At 38.0% G+C, this 17,475-nt stretch overlaps 1 protein-coding gene across 2 annotated transcripts in view; it reads left to right on the plus strand.

The window, feature by feature from the left end:
• Positions 1 to 17,475, plus strand: part of INTS9 (integrator complex subunit 9) — a 103,788-nt gene that overhangs the window by 17,927 nt on the left and 68,386 nt on the right. Inside the window, exons 3-4 of one of the 2 annotated variants that reach the window (XM_032216886.1) lie at positions 8,509 to 8,569; positions 10,565 to 10,627. In XM_032216886.1, coding sequence (XP_032072777.1) covers positions 8,509 to 8,569; positions 10,565 to 10,627 — 124 coding nt within the window. Of the gene's footprint in view, positions 1 to 8,508; positions 8,570 to 9,142; positions 9,206 to 10,564; positions 10,628 to 17,475 lie in introns of those variants that run through there. The other variant, XM_032216887.1, reaches the window with a different exon arrangement.

Below are 17,475 nucleotides of genomic sequence, written 5' to 3' on the forward strand. Positions count from 1 at the left end.
GGGATTCAAACATTTTTGCTACAGGTTCTGTGGGTGTGGCTTGGTGGGCATGGCAGGGGAAGGATACTGTAAAATCTCCATTCCCTCCCGATCAGCTGGGACTTGGGAGGCAGAGAATAGATAGCAGGGCCAGTCAGAGGCGGTATTTACCGGTTCTCCAAACCACTCAAAATTTCCGTTGCCGGTTGTCCAGAACTGGTCAGAACCTGCTGAATACCAGCAGGTATTATCAATTGTTGGATAATAGAAATTGGAAATTGGAAAAATACTATTATGTATGGTTTATGTTTAATATATTATTTTATTATATACTATTATGGTAAACAAATACACCCAGACATTACGCTATACATAAAATATTAATGTATGTTAAGGAAAATATATAAATATTGAAAGAAAGAGAGATAAGAGAAAAAGAGGATGGAAGGAAGGAAGGGCTGGATATGTTTATTGCGACATTTGTATGCTCCATTTCTGGCACACAAACATTAACATGTATCTATGTCCTATGTTTGTTGAGGAACTCAAGGCACATACCATATTTTTCAGAGTATAAGACGGACCTTTTTCCCTCAAAAAAGAGGCTGAAAACCTGGGTGCGTCTTATACACTGAATACAGCATTTTTGCCTCCCGAAACTCTGCCCTTAAAAGGTTTTCAGAGACTTCCTGGGGGCTTGAGAGGGCAGAAATGAGCGGAAAACAGCCCATTGTTTGCCCCACCCCACTCCCAGCAGCACTCTATAAGCTTCCTAAAGGCTATCCATGCCCTTTTTTGCTGACAAAAAACAACCCCTTTTTCACACAAAAAAATTGTGAAAATGATCCCCTCTACAAGTATCACAGGTCACATTGTGCAATTAGGTTCATTGGCAGGCTCCCTAGGCACTCCCCTCCATTCCATCTGACATCTGTGGAGATGACCTTGGTTCCCAGGAGATAGACCAGTGTTTTGTCTCGGAGTGCATTCCAGTCTCTCCCCCCCCCCCCGCCCCAATACTGTGTGGCAACTTAGAACCAACAAAATGGCTTCTGCCAGGTTCGGTTTGAAGTTGACTTCAGCCACCTTAGTCCCTGCCCATCTTCTTGCATTTTTCAACTGCAGGGTAATCCATTTACTCATGATGTGAAGGACACATTTTCTTCCCAAATGTATAGTCTGCTTTTCAAAAATAAAGAGCTTTGCTGCTATTCCTATTATATTTCCCATGACATTTTTGCCTACCCTATGAAATTTTGCCTGTAGTACAAAAATGACTACAACAAAGTTAAAATGAATAAAATAATGACTGTATGTCAGGAAGCATTAGCATTATGACTCCCATGGGATTGAAATTTGGCAGATTTGTGGCTGCTTCGGTATTTCAGCACTGCCAAGCTGCCTGCCTTGAGCTTCAGTAGAGTGATCCTATCTTAGCCCTCCACAAAGGTTGGGGAGACCAGTCCTGCCATTAGCTCCTGGAGATCAGGTAGACTACTCCTGCCATAGCCCTCTGGGGAAACATATCCCGCCCTGTACATTTATGTTGAAAGAACAAGAAGGTGGCTTGTAAATAATTTCGGAGTCCCATCTCTCCCATGACAGCTTTCAATACATATTTTTGTTTCCTCTTGGAGAGGATGGCTGGCATCATCAACTTCAAACGATAAACAACAAGAAACTAACGGTGATGCATTACTATGCATATTGAATAATGAACCATGAGAATGAGTTTAATAACCTTCTAAGAGGAGGATGTCTATTACAACAATACGTGGTTGACATGACTGCTGAGATTGAAAGCATGAGGCTGACTTACATCCAAATGAATCAAGCAACGTACAGCAGTCTGATTGACTGATTGAATAATGATGATGATTTTAGAAACATCAGAAGACGCATCATCCTCTCTGTAACATTTGTTGGGAGGACCAAGATAGATGATGAAATGATGTCAAGATGCCATGATGTTTATACGGAAGTATGCAATACTTCATTTTTCATTACAGTGACATGCGGTTCAAACTGGCCAGAAATACACAGCATTTTTTTTAAATCAGCAGCCAAATGATTAGCTGGATTTAATTGTAAGGATTCAGCTTGAAGACAAAATTGTTCCTGAAGTACCACACTGGAGCACATGGTCTCTTTGATAGATAGGTTATGTGCTTAGTATGGATACCAAAAGCAGGATTTCTCTCATTTGCACTCTTTGCTATAGGTTAATGAAGCATCCAAGCCAAGACAGCTATGATACTTTTGTGCAAGCCAAAGTACCAAACCTAAATGAACATCCAGAGCTGCATCAATTGCTATTAAAGCACATGATCCATAGTCCGTTTTGCAGCAGTTATTCAGGATGTTGGGAAAATGATACATTCAGTAAGCAGGTATTCAATCGGTGTCCAAGGTGTAGTGATGATTCATGTCCTATCTACAGGAGGATTTGAAGTACATCAAGCAGGACGACAGAGTTGAGCTAAAACTCCTCAATGGGTGGTACTCCAGAATACACAACTATTGAGGGTGTCCAATTGACATCTCAATGGTATGCTCATATGCTCATCTGTCAAATCCATCTAATCCAAAATCAAGTATACCAGGAAGGGGAGTAATCAGGCAGTTTTCGCATTGAACAGAGAAGACAAAAATCACACAGCACTTGACAGGCAGGTGCATTAGGTCCTCTGAAGCTGTTGTATCAATATTTGGATTTCAGATTCATGCACAGGAACTGGCTATTGTTTGCCTTCAAGTGCATCTTCCATAAAACCATTGACTATTCTTTCGAGATAATACTGCTGTGTACTTAATAGGGATTAGGCAAGAACCACATTAACAGAATTCATGGATCTTTGCAAACATGATCCATTTGCAAAAATGCTGAACTAAATGGATATTCCAAGGTTCTACACTTGGAATAATTAAAGATGGGAAATAAGGAAGATGGGGTAAAGACTGGTGGAGTTATCTGGAATTTTTGTAACCAATGTTCTCGGTTGAGTGTATATTGTTTCTCGACCAAGTGGTGACCACTGCTTGAGGTTGCTTCTTCATCACATAAAGGGGCTACTATTTCTCAAATCGTCGAAGACTCATAATGGACATATCCTTCCATTATTCAGAGTTGTCTGCAGACAGGGAGAGGATTGTTGCAAGCTGATAGTCATTGGCAACAAACTATGCAAGAGGTTGAAAAAACAAGAATCCCTGGAGCTATGAGAGATTTGTTTGTCATCTTGCAATCAAACAGTAAAATCAGCAATTCGCAGCAATGTGGAATCAGTTCAAGAGTGCAGTGTCTGAAGATTTCCTCTAAATTGAGAAGAGAAATATTAATGATACTACTATCATGATCAATAAGAAGCATCATGAAAAAATTCTTCTGTATTTCCAAGAAAAACTTAGGAAATTGAGAAGAACCTTTGAAGAATGTAACTTGCCCAAACCCACAAATAGTACAATTAATCAAAATAGTGTCAATCAGGAATTATTGCATGAATTGCAATGCAACAGAGACAAACAGCAGGAATTTATACTACACAGCGAGCCTCTATTGAATAACGAGCAAAGAGCAGTATATGACAGTGTGAAAGTGCTTGCAAATCAATCTTTCTCCAGTAATTTTCATTGATGCACCAGGAGGAAAAGGAAAGACATTTGTTACTAACTTGATCCTCACTAAATTTAGGAGAGATGGAGATGTTGTTATTGCTATAGTATTCCTCAACATTGCAGCAACAACGATGCCTGGTGGTAGGACAGTACATTACATGGGGTAGGTGGGGAATTTTAACCTTTTGCTATGGCGGTATCTGTCAACTTCTACCAGCTGTAAAAAGAGGAAATGATACTGATGTGGATAAGTTGTGCATCAACATATTCTATCTATAGAGAACCTTTGACAAGTTTCAATGGAAGAAAAAGATACAATTGAGTGATGGAGAAGAAAGACATTCTGAGTTTTTATTAAGGTTCCACCACAAAACCGCGCTCGAATAAACCGCGCTCGAATAAACCGCGCTCGACTAAACCGCGTAGCTGACGTCATCAACAGGGCGACAACAGCGCGGAGACAGAAGCACGCTGTAAACGCTAAACATAAAATTAACCCCTAAACCTAAACCTAACCCACCTAAACCTAATCCTAAACCTAACCCTAAACCTAACCCTTAACCTAACCCTAAACCTAATCCTAACCCTTAACCTAACCCTAACCCTTAACCTAACCCTAACCCTAACCCTTAACCTAACTCTAAACCTAACCCTTACCTTAAGTTGAATCGGCTTGCTTTCAAAGCGCTATTTAAAGCGCCCTTCTTTCTCCACGCTGGCTGTTGTCACCCTGTTGATGACATCAGCGACGCGGTTTAATCAGGCGCGGCTTAGTCGAGCGCGGTTTTGACGGGTCACGTTTATTAAATGCGGAAGTAGATAAAATTCAGAAAAAAAATCACAATGATAAAACAGAATTATGGAAGAATGTATATATTTAATCTACCTAACAAAACTGTTCTCAAAGAACTCTATCTAAGTTCCCATCAATGAAATGATGAGAAAAATCAGACAGCAATCCACCCATGGTCATTATGTTTCTCTCTTTTGGTAAGAATGACCCAATGGACCATGGGTTGTTTAGTAATAAATAGAGTGATAATTACCTTTGTCATGAACTATGTTTCTGCTGTCACTTTTCTCCCCATTTATTAGCATGCAGTGAAATGCCAGGATAATGTGGGGGTCATTTTATTTATTACTTGTATCCACACTGGGAGAATATTGTTAATAGGCTTGGAACAGTTCATAATCATAATTTAGAGTTCTAAGTTAACTTATGACCTTACTTTCTTCTGAAGTTTTGTCCTCTTAAAACGATACTAGAAGTTGAAGTCCACATATCTTAAACTTGCCAAGTTTGAAAAACATTGAAGTAAATCTTTAGCTTTTAGTTAAGCTGCTGTTACAGCAAAAAAAATTCTTTTTTTTTTTTATTTCATCAAATTTATTTGTTCGTTTGTTTGTTTGTTTTACTTGTAACATTTATTTATTACCTGCTCATTTTGCCACACCCTGTGCAGCTTTACAATATTAAAAGATAACATCGTATAGTTTTTTTTTTTTTTATTATAGATTTTATTGGTAAAAAGAAAATACAACATCCATAACTTGTAACAAAACAATATAACTACATTTCGAGTTATTCCCATACTATCAAATCATTATAAACATCAAAGGTTAGGTATCTTTCCCTCCCTCTTTTCTTCCCTCCCCCCTTACTTCCTTCTCCCCTGCCTTCCCTCCTTTCTTTTCTCCTTTTCTCCTTTCCTTCCCCCTCCTTTCCCTCCCTCGCTCCCCCCCTCCTTCACACATACCTTCCCTCCTTCCCTGCCTCTTTCCCTCCTCCTTCCTTTTCTCTTAATCTCCCTCCTTTCCTCCCTCCTTCCCTCCTTCCTTTCAACTCACCTTCTCTCTTTCTTTCCCTCCCTCTTTCCCTCTTTACTACCCTCTCTTCTTCCCTCCCTCCTTCCTCCCCCAGTTTCTTCTCTTTCTTCTCTCCTTCTTTCTTCCCACCTTCTTTCCCTTCTCTTCTTTCTCTTCCTCCTCTTTCTTCCCCCCTTCTTCTGCCTTTCCTATTCCTCTCCTTTCTCCTCTCCATCCAGACTTCCCTACTATCCTCCTTCCCTCCCTTCTAACCTTTGTTACATTTGCGTATTTTCCTCTGCTGAGGACAATCTGGTTCTCTTTCCCTTTCCTTGCTTGAAGAGGCAAGGATTATACGTCTTCTCGCCTCATCTAAAATGAAGTTTGATCACTAATTTCATGCAGGTAATTATAGCGAATTTCCTATCAGCTTTTTAAAGTTTTCCCAGCATTGTAGCGTGACAAAATTGCTCGACGGTGGGTTCTCGCCCCTGATACATTTCTCCTTTCGTTTATCTCTCAGTTGTTGTATATTGTTCATTTGAGTTATTGGTTTAATCGTGATAGGTTAGTTAGCTATCTCTTTTTATGTCTAGGTCTTCACTGACTCATCAAGCCATTTGTATAGCTTCTCCCAGACTGTATAAAAGTCTGTGTCTTCTTTGTCATTAATTCGCATCGTCAGTCTGTTCATTTCTGCTAGTTCTAAAATTTTATTCATCACCATAGTGTTGGTAGGGGCATTTTCACTCTTCCAGCACTGTGCGTAAACAATCCTTGACGCTGTCAGAATATGGACTAGGAGGTATTGGTCAGATTTGCAAATTTTTTGATCTATTATTCCTAATAAGAAAGTTTCCGGCTTAAAGCATAGTTTAATTGACAGGATTCCATTCAGCCATCCTAGTATTTGCTTCCAATATGCTTTGGCTACCGGACACGTCCACCACATATGGTAGTACGTGCCCAGCACCGTTTTACATTTCCAGCATATGGCTGAAACTTTTGAAGACATTTTCGCCAGTCTTGTCGGTGGAAGATGCCAGCGGTAGAACATTTTATATATATTTTCTTTATAGGCCGTCGACTTTGTCAATTTTAGATTCCATTCCCAGACTCTTTCCCAGTCGTCTAGATCTATTGAGTGGCCGATGTTTTGGGCCCAGGTTACCATGACTTCTTTTACTCTTTCTGCTTCCGTTTTTCGAATCAGTAAGCAGTTGTATATTTTTGAAATTAATTTCTCATCTGGTCCAATTAAAATTTTATCTAATTCCTGGTTCTTGTTCTGGAAGCCAGGTTGTGCTAGATCGAATTTATGTTTGTTTTGAATTTGAAGATATGGCCACCAATCGATGTTTATTCCCTTATCAGCCAAATTTTCCCTGGGGTTTAGTTTGTTTTGGTCGTCTAGCAACTGTTGGTAGGTAACAATTTTATCCAAGTTTATCAAATTCGGGTATATCAGGGCTTCCGTCGGAGATATCCATTTAGGTAGTTGCGTATAGTATCTCCTTCTAATTTCGAGCCAGTCCTTAATCAATACCCCCCTTAAATGGTGACTACTAAAATAGTTGTGGATTTTATTTCCCTCGCACCATAAGTAGTTGTGCCACCCGTATTGCAGGTCGTGGCCCTCTATTGTTAAGATTCTTTTATTAGCTAACATTACCCATTCTTTTATCCACATAGTTGTTGCTGCTTGATGATATGTTTTCCATTCCGGTAATCCCATTCCCCCTTGAGTTCTTTTATCCTGCAGGTGAATATATATTTTATTCTGGGCTTTTTACCATTCCATATAAAGTTACGAATCATTTTGTCCAAATCATTATAAAATTTTTCCCCTAGCTTAACCGGTGCCGTTTGAAATAGGTAGAGGATTTTTGGGAGAACATTCATTTTAATTACTGCGACTCTTCCCATCAGTGATAGTTGTAGTTTTGACCAGGTTTTTAAGTCCTTTTGGGTATTCTGTAACAACTTATCATAGTTGTCTTCTTTTATGGAAGAGCACTTCGCAGACAGCCAGATCCCTAAATACTTAATTTTTTTAGTTACCTTTAATTCCATTGTTTCCTCTAGTTCTCCAATCTGGTTTTTGGGGAAATTTTTTATAATCATTTTTGTTTTTTCCTTGTTTATTTTTAAACCGGCCACACACCCAAAGTTCTCAATGTCCTTCATCAAATTCGGTCCTGAAAGTAAGGGGTCTTCCACGATAAAGACCATGTCATCCGCGAAGGCCTGTACTTTATATTGTTCTTTTTTTATGGTCAGGCCCCTAATTTCCTGATTTGATCTTATCCGATTTAAAAGGACCTCTAGAGACGTAATAAATAGTAGTGGGGAGAGCGGGCACCCTTGTCTAACACCCTTTCCAATTTGTATCCTCTCCGTTAGTTCCCCATTGACTATAATATTTGCAGATTGCCGTGAATATATAGATTCTATAATCTTAATAAATTTATCGCCAAATTTCATCATTTTTAGTTGAGTGATTAGAAAGTTCCAATCTAGGTTATCAAAGGCTTTCTGAGCGTCGACAAAGATTAATGCGAGTTGTTTCTCGGATCTTGTTTGATAGAATTCCAGGGTGTCCATTATTATTCTTGTATTGTTTCTAATATGTCTTTTTGGGAGAAAGCCGTTTTGATCCGAATGGATACTTTGATTTAATATTATTTTTAGTCTTTCCGCCAATATTGATACAAAGATTTTGTAATCTGCATTTAACAGGGATATGGGTCTATAATTTTGGACCTTGCTACTGTCCGCCTCTTCCTTTGGTATTAGGGTAATGTAGGCTTCCCCCCATGATTTTGGGACCCTACCATTTTGCAATGTATCATTACATAGTTCTAATAATTTGTCTTCTATGGTATTTTGAAGTTTTTTATATATTTCCGACGGGAGCCCATCCGGCCCAGGTGTTTTATTGTTTTTTTGTTTTTGAATGGCCTTTTTCAGTTCTTAAGTTCAGTTCTTAAAAAAAAATTCTTAAGTGCTTACTTAATATTATTTTGAAGTGTGTACAGTATCAATGTTTTATATGCAGATCTTGGAAAATGGGTGCTGATTAAAACAATGTTTTTTACTTTCCTACAGTCCAAGGCTATCCAAGCTCCCAGGATGGATCTTAAAAGATGGAAGCATTTTCTTGGACAAGGTAATGTACCAATGGGATTAGGATTCTCAATGAATTTAACTAATTAGACAATGAAACTATGCCCAAGTAAAATCCATTTACCCAGTGAAGAAAACAAAGCTGTCATCAAAATGAGCATCATTTTCAAGTCCAATTTTGAGCTAGGAAATCAAATGTTACAAAATATCATCCCTCCATTTACTTTTTTCAGTTACCTCTCTTGGAAATTGTACCTTGTTTGATTAATATTCCCTGGTCTTATAACGAGGACAATTGGAACAATTAGAATTTCTTGTCTATTTCCAAGGTATTGCTTAAATTGTACTTGTATTAATGGGGAGTGCTCAAACCTAATCATAAATGGCCCTTGAAAGATCTAGTGAAGTCATCTCAAGCTTCCCTGTATGGCCAGATCTCATGTATTGGAAGATTTGTTTCAAGCCACTTTTCCATGCAAATTCCTTATGGTCTTTGGAAACTTTTGAAGGCACTTTTTAAGACTCCTCTGTCATACAATGAACCTTTCAAGAGTTTGAGAAAGATGTTGCTTTGCAGAATATTTTAACTTTGGATATTCCTCCTTTATCAGGAAAATGGGTAATTCATTTCCTGTTGCATCAAGAAGAGACAAAAGGGTCAAGGAATCTTTGCCCTAAGGTAACTTAAGAGATGCAAGGGTTGTTAAAGTAAACATAACCAGTAGGCAAGATTTCTGTAATACAAACTCCTGTTTTTCCTACCTTTTTAATGTACAGTAACTGTTAAGGGCTTTACAGATACGCCCCTTAAAGATCTGGAAGTCACCCCCTTAATTATCATGGATGAAGTTCACCTTCAACTTGCGTCTTCCCAGCACTAGCTCATCACCTTAACCACAATACCTGACTGACTCTCCAGTGACTCTGATCCTTGAGAGAATCCAAAAGGGCACATAATAACAAGTTTAACATTAAGACTTTCAGAACAATTTGATTTAGGCCAGATAGGGTCCATTCTAGGGATCTAATTTGCTTAGAATGACAAATTACTTCCCTAGTTCTGCTCAGAATGGAGTTGGGGTTAAAGGTGAACACTTTATTTTGTAAGGAGAATATTAGTCTTTGCTGCATTTTGGATGCAGTTGTTTTAAATCCAGTGTTTATTGGGGCATTGAAATTCCCCTTGCTTACCCATTATTCACATTCTAAATTCTCTTGATAAGGTTAAGGGCTTTCTGTCAGATATAATTGCTGATGTGTATAACCTGGCAAAGTTGTTGAGAATTTCTTAAGAACTGAATCCAAAGCCTAATGCTGGATAGTTGAAAGCAGGATAGTATAATGTGTTTGGGAAATTTGTGATTTTATAGAATGGAAAATTCCCTCCTCCAAAAAATCCCCTTCTCTTTAGAATTATACAGAGGCTTAGCACAACTTTTCTCTACTTCCACAGGGATAAAATTACTACAGCTTTCCATTTGTAGCCATTTCTCTCAAACCTGTTTGCTTATACCTCAATCGTTGACCCAGATGTTAAGGAAAGGGGCACAAAATTGCTTGAATTGACCTTGAAGCAAAGAATCTCAAATATTTATGTGGTCATACTTTGCTAAGGAATTAAAAGCACAACCTCAGTCCTGAAAGCCAAGTGAGTGAAAAATTGGGCTTTAGTTAGTAGAGAAGCCAAAGAATCTAGAGCCAAGGAATACAAATAAAACAAACCAAAAAGGAGACTGAGGTAATTTCCAACTGTGCCCAGACAGATTTCTTGGTTAAAAATGGACCATGTGTTGACTTTTAAGCCTTTGCTGAGATCCAGTGTTGTTAAGCTCTAATGCCAGGTTAAGGAAGAAAGATTGGATTGGTACTCACCCAGTGGAACTGCATCTCCTAGGATATGTTTATCTCATCTAACTAACTGGTGAATCATTTTGCAATTTTCTTCTAAAATGTTATAACACTATCCATTAACACAGTGTTGAATGTGGTCTGTTTGCTTATAGTTAAATTTCTATTTTCTTTCTATCTCATTTCCTAGGAGCTGAAAGACTGTTCTGGACGTGTCTTTGTGGACTCTGTTCCTGAATTTTGTTTGCCAGAGGTGGGTCTCCTTATTGAACACAATTCAAAATATTTCTCTTAGTGCTTTGGTAGTTAGTAGTGGAAGCATTGGTGTTCTAGCCAGAACTGTAGTATAATCCCAGAGAAATCTGATCGCTTACTAGTTCTGTATTCAAGTCAAAGTGGCATCTGTGAGTTAGGGGCAACCCAGAACATCCACTTTGCATGAGAGAAAATATTTCTAGAATAATACATCATAAGCTCCTACTGAAATGCTACTTTTTTTTCCTCTCAAACATTTAGGGCAGGATTTCCAAGTTGGGCAATATTCAAGATACGTGGACCTCAGCTCCCAGAATTCCCCAGCCAGCATGGTTGGCTGGAGAATTCTGGGAAGTCCACATGTCTTAATGTTGCCAAGATTGGAAAACCCTGAATTAGGGCTTTTTGTCAAATTACTTGTGACTCCTGTTTCAGTTTAAGGAAAACAGAATCCCAAATCTTAACTCTGCTTCTTTCCCTACTTGAAGTCGACTTATGGATCAGCCCATACAATTTCTAATATAATAAAATAATTAGTCCCAACATACAATACAATACAATAGCAGAGTTGGAAGGGACCTTGGAGGTCTTCTAGTCCAAACCCCCCGCCTAGGCAGGAAACCCTATACCATTTCAGACAAATGGCTATCCAACATTTTCTTAAAGACTTCCAGTGTTGGGGCATTCACAACTTCTGGAGCCAAGCTGTTCCACTGATTAATTGTTCTAACTGTCAGGAAATTTCTCCTCAGTTCTAAGTTGCTTCTCTCCTTGATTAGTTTCCACCCATTGCTTCTTGTTCTACCCTCTGGTGCCTTGGAGAATAGTTTGACTCCCTCTTCTTTGTGGCAACCCCTGAGATATTGGAACACTGCTATCATGTCTCCCCTAATCCTTCTTTCTCTTAAACTAGACATACCCAGTTCCTGCAACCGTTCTTCATATGTTTTAGTCTCCAGTCCCTTAATCATCTTTGTTGCTCTTCTCTGCACTCTTTCCAGAGTATCCACATCTTTTCTACATCATGGCGACCAAAACTGAATGCAGTATTACAAGTGTGGCCTTAGCAAGGCATTATAAAGTGGTATTAACACTTCACATGATCTTGATTCTATCCCTCTATTAATGCAGCCTAAAACTGTGTTGGCTTTTTTGGCAGCTGCTGCACATTGCTGGCTCATATTTAAATGGTTGTCCACTAGGACTCCAAGATCCCTTTCACAGTTACTGCTATTGAACAAGGTACCACCTATACTGTACCTGTGCATTTTATTTTTCTTGTCTAAATGCAGAACCTTACTCTTTTCACCATTGAATTTCATTTTATTAGATAGTGCCCAATGTTCAAGTTTGTCAAGATCCTTCTGTATCTTGAGCCTATCTTCTGGAGTGTTGGCTATTCCTGCCAGCTGGGTGTCATCTGCAAATTTGATGAGTTCCCCATTTATTCCCTCATCCAAATCATTGATGAAAATGTTGAAGAGTACTGGGCTTAAAACAGAGCCTTGGGGTACTCCACTGCATACTTCCCTCCATGTAGATGCAGTTCCATTGAGGACTACACATTGAGTGCAGTTGGTCAGCCAGTTACGAATCCATCTGGTGGTGATGCTGTCTAACCCACATTCTATATCTAGTAGTAGGTTATGGTCTACCTTATCAAATGCCTTACTGAAGTCCAAGTAAACATGTTTATATCCTAATTTTGAAAAGAGCTCAAAGTCTTTCAGCAGCCCTAAAAGATAGATCAGTTTGTTATTCTTATTAGAACTTATTAGAGTCTGTATTATAAAGTTCAGTTGTGGAATTCAGGTTCGTATGGTTGTTTTTATCTACTCAACTAGTAGCCAAGAGTTAGAGTTCAAAGAAAGAAATGCCTGCTTTTTTCTGCAAAAGCTTCCCAGTTCAAATCTGGTATCACCTGATAAAAAAAGTTTATTTTTTATCATGTTATTTTTTTAAGGGAAATATTTTTCCTATCTAAGACCCTAGAAAACTCCTGCCATTATTTAACACCCCAGTGGTTCCTTTAGTATAGGGTAAATTCATATGCTTAGGCTGTAATTATATCCTCATTAGTTATGAGTGAGTTCCACTGAAATTAGTAGTACTCTAGTATGGTAGATGTGCCAAACTGTATTGTTAATACCTTTCTCTTAATTAACTTTTGTATCACTTTGTGTAATGTTGCTTGCTGGGTCTATATGTGTATATAGGTGTATATGTGTTACATTTTTGCTGATAAAGAAATGAAGGGAGACTAGTATAGATTTCAAGCTATTTAGCTCTCATCAGCTAGCCATACACTTGCTGGGGTTCAAACTTCGGCTACATGCATATAGATATATATGCATGTAGCTATAGAAATTGTTTTTTGATTGTTCTTCCACATAGTTTTCTTTCAAAATCTGATGAGTTACAATATGTATAGTGCTACTTCCATTAAGTGATATAGGGCAATTCATGGACCTCTGTTTATTTCTGGGTAATGTCTTCCTCTGGCCATCAAGGATAACTAAGGTATCCAGGAAAGGAGGAGTTAAAATCTGCAAGATAGTGAGCACTCAGTGGGACTCTGATTAAGGATATTTGTGTTGTTTTGGGTGAGATTACCAAATGGAAAAAATCTCTATGTCAGATGGAAGTTTTGAAGTAAAAAATAAAGTTAATTTTGTTCTAATGAACTTTTTCAACTCTTCCCTCCCCCCCCCTTAAATATAAATTTATTTCAATCTTTCTATTGGTCAATCCCTTTTATGGCAGAATTACACAATCAGAAAGCCCAGTGGCAAATTGAAGCTGTTAAAAGATTTGAGTATAGCCATCAGAAACCTCTGGAAGCTATTACCAAACCTGTAGTTTTTAACAATTTTAAATTAATGGAAGATATCTGGAGAGCAATCTGGTTTATTTTTATTAACTTTATTTAGTAAGAAAAATTTATTTTAATTAAATAAAAATGTAAATGAAATAAAAACAAAGTTAATGATTGTCCCAGCCTCCCCCGTGACACCTGGCAGGTATTTTGCCTCCAAGCTGAAGATATCTCTGCACCCCATTGATTAATAGTGTTGAGATTGCTTTGATAGATCAGGTTAAGATCAGGTTTATCTTCACCTAGCAACTTGAGCAGAAAAGAGATGGGTATTTAATAACTGTAAGCTGCCCAGAGTCACCTGGAGGTATATAGATTTAATAAATTATTATTACTGTTATTGTTACTGTTTATCCCACTTCTAAAATAGTGATTCTGCATATGGAGATTGCTTTGAATTAATAGGCTAAAACCATTGGAATAAGCCTATTCACTCATGAACTTGTTTGACCTTTCTTTTGATTGTTTGTTTGATTGATTATTTTGCCATCTAGTCATTTTCAATTCCTAGTGACCACATAGATTGATTTTCTCTGTGACGATCTATCCCTAAGCTTTATTTCAAGCCCCCAATTGTGCACTCACTGCCAGTATAAGTAAGTCCACCCTTCTTGCTGCTGGTTCTGCTCTTCTCTTTCCTTTCATCTTTCCAAGCATTAGAACTTTTTCTAGAAAGTTGAGTCTTTACATGAAGTATCTGAAACGGAACAGTTTGAACCTGGTTATTTGTTCCTCAAGTGAAAAAGATTGATTTTTTTCCCCTGATGGTCATTAGTTTGTTTTCTTGGTTACGCCATGGTATTCTCAGAAATCTTCTCCAACATCTAAGTTCAAAAGCTTTTTCCTATCCTGCTTGCATACTTTTGCTTGCATAGAATGTCACAGGGAATATTATAGCTTGCACAGTTCTAATCTTTGTAAGTATTGACATATCATGGCATCTAAAAAAATTTCCCATTACTTATCCCAGTTCTGCCAACCTAGCAGTTCGAAAGCATGTAAAAATGCAGGCAGAAAAAATAGGAACCACCTTTGGTGGGAAGGTAACAGCATTCCGTTCATCTTTGGTGTTTAGTCATGCCGGCCACATGACCACAGAGCCGTCTTTGGACAGCACTGGCTCTTCGGCTTTGAAAGGGAGATGAGCACCGCCCCTTAGAGTCGGGAATGACTAGCACATATGTGCGAGAGGAACCTTTACCTTAAATATTTTTTCCCAAGGCTAAAACTGTTGCCCATTATTTTATTACAGTGTCAATTTTCACAAGCTCATTAAGTTAAAGGGAACCAAACAACTATTTTCTATGAGAAACTTTTCTAATACCTGTTTTAGCACAGCTCTCCAATTCTAGTCATGATTCTGCACTGTATTAATTTTAACAATCATCCATGGGTGCAATTTTAATCTCAACACAAAAAGGAACCCCCCCAGGACAGTAATTAGTTATTAGGAGACATTTGGTTTTTAAACAGCCAATTTGATTGATTTCTCCACCATTAACTTCAAATCAATAAGTTTAGATTTGTGTACGGATGATTTTTTTCTGCTTGATGTCTATTGAATGTTGTTAGTTGCTCCGTAATAACTGAGTTAGAGGTTAAGCTTCTGGTAAATTCTCCAGATTGAGTCCAGCAATGTCCCAGCCATACCTGTAAACATTTCTTATTACAGGAAGCAAAATCTTTTTCTTCAGCCTTGCAAATCCATTTTATCTGATTCTATTCCTGTACTCGCAGAAGATTCTGAAAACGATTAAGCTCATTTCCAACGCTGAAATTGGACAGGTTTTAGAGCTAGCAACAAGAAGACAAAGGAATTAATTTCAGATGCTGCAGAGAATAGAACATAACTGGAGTCTGAAAGTTCAGCCTTTCAGCTACATCTTCGTTTTCTGAGGATTTTCTGTACACCTACTTTTCCTTCAGTGTGGAATATATTTTTTTTATAATTATAATTCAGCAAAGTAGAAGGGCACTGCTTGGGGAAGTCTGCTGCATACCAAGATGGTACAATTTTTCAGATTTCTAGGCAAAAAGGTTCTTTTGAACACGTGGCTTGGGGATTCTTATTATACTGTTAGGAACTCTTTGAATAGACTCATGTTAGTGGTGTTTGATTTAAGCAGTTGCTGAGAGGTCTTACATTCCCACCCACCCCCATACCCTCCAGAACAGGGGTCTCCAACCAAGGCAACTTTAAGCCTAGCGAACTTCAACGCCCAGAATTCCCCAGCCAGCTTGCTCCAGAACACCTTTTCCCCTTGAATCCAAAGCACTGGCCAGTTCTAATGTGGGTGCAACCTCTAATGTTTGGTAATTCTAAGATTTTAAAATAAAACCTGAATGGACTCTAAATTTCCAGCATTCTTCAGAAAAGTGTGTGACTGTTCAATTCAATCTTTATTGTCAGTGCACAACATGTGTATAATGACTGGTATATATGTTTATACACATACAGTATATACACATACAAAGGTGGAAATTACTAAGTACATGAAGTTATTGTATTTGCTGTAGTTAATTAAGTGAACATGTGCCATGTTTAAGTAATTTACCACCTAATTTTAAAATTAAAATTACTTTTTGCCCTGGGTTGTTCTGCCTCGGTCATTCATGCATGTCCTTCAAAGGTCTCAAAAGAAACTCAAAGTATTCAACTTTGATACTTTACAGAGAATGGAATATCCATGCTATTAGAATTTCTGCAAACAAAATTAAACAATTGATAGGTAGGCTGGATATCTTTTATTCAGCATATTCTTATTCAGAAAGCCAATAATTTCACTGGTAATACTGTGTTTCCCCCAAATAAGACTGGGTCTTGTACTAATTTTTGTTCCAAAAGATGCATTGGGGTTTATTTTCTGGTTAGGTCTTGTTTTCTAGGAAATACAGTACTAAATGCAACCGTCTGGTTGAAGATCTTAACTGAGTCTTATTTTGGGGGTAGGGCTTATATTATGAGCCTCCTGAAAAATCATGCTAGGGCTTATTTTTTATGGGTCTTATTTTAGGGAAAATAGAAATTACACAGAAGTTGTAATTTCTTCTGAGTATTTCAGACAGTGCCACCATCCAGTAAGTAGGAATTAATAACCACCCTGGAAAAAAATCATTTTCAACACTGTCCCTATGCTATCTCAGTTAGAAAATTGACATTAAAGAGACACTAATTTGATGCCTTCTTTATCTTCCAAATGGCACTACATGGTTTTTACTTTTGTACGTGTAGGCTTTTTAGTTCCATGGATTTCAGTAAGGCAATGTTTCGTTTGTGGCTATTCAGTTGTTATAAGAGAAATCCCTTTTTTCTTTTGTTTTCTTTGGTGGCTCTGAGGCATTTGTAGAAATAAAGAGGATACACAGATTAGCAGTTTTCTTCGTAAAATGACAAGTTCCTGTTTTTAATATTTTTTAATGAAAGTGTCAAGTGGGGCCAGGAACCCATTGGACAACAAGGGAGGTAGTATGGAGGCTCCCTGGCTCCTCAAACACCATATTGGAGATCTTAGCTTTATATAAATAATAAATAATAATAAATAATAAAAAAAAATAAAATTAAGGTGAAGAACCAGATAATACTTCACGGTTTATATAGAAAAGCATGTTACATAAAGAGGAACTAACAATAATCTGAAGACATGTTCTGTCCATATTAGAATTCTCAGATGAATGGTGGGAAACATTTCTTTAATCCAGGTTTTGCTGTGTGTGTATGTGTGATTGTGTGTACATATATACAAAAAGGCAACATAAAAAAATGGCTTTCTGCCTGGATGGCTCCTAGGGTGATCCGAAAGACAAAAAAGGGAAGCAGTATGCTCCCTCCCATATTTGGGCATACCAGGGGTTGTGACACAATACATACCTATTTCCCTGGCTTAGCTGATAAAGGAGGAGAGCCTGTGGCTTAGTGGCTAATACAACTGCCTGATATGTAATACAGCCCAGGTTCAATTCCCATTAACCGT

Source organism: Thamnophis elegans, chromosome 4, assembly GCF_009769535.1.
Source record: "Thamnophis elegans isolate rThaEle1 chromosome 4, rThaEle1.pri, whole genome shotgun sequence".
NCBI classification, from domain to species: domain Eukaryota; kingdom Metazoa; phylum Chordata; class Lepidosauria; order Squamata; family Colubridae; genus Thamnophis; species Thamnophis elegans.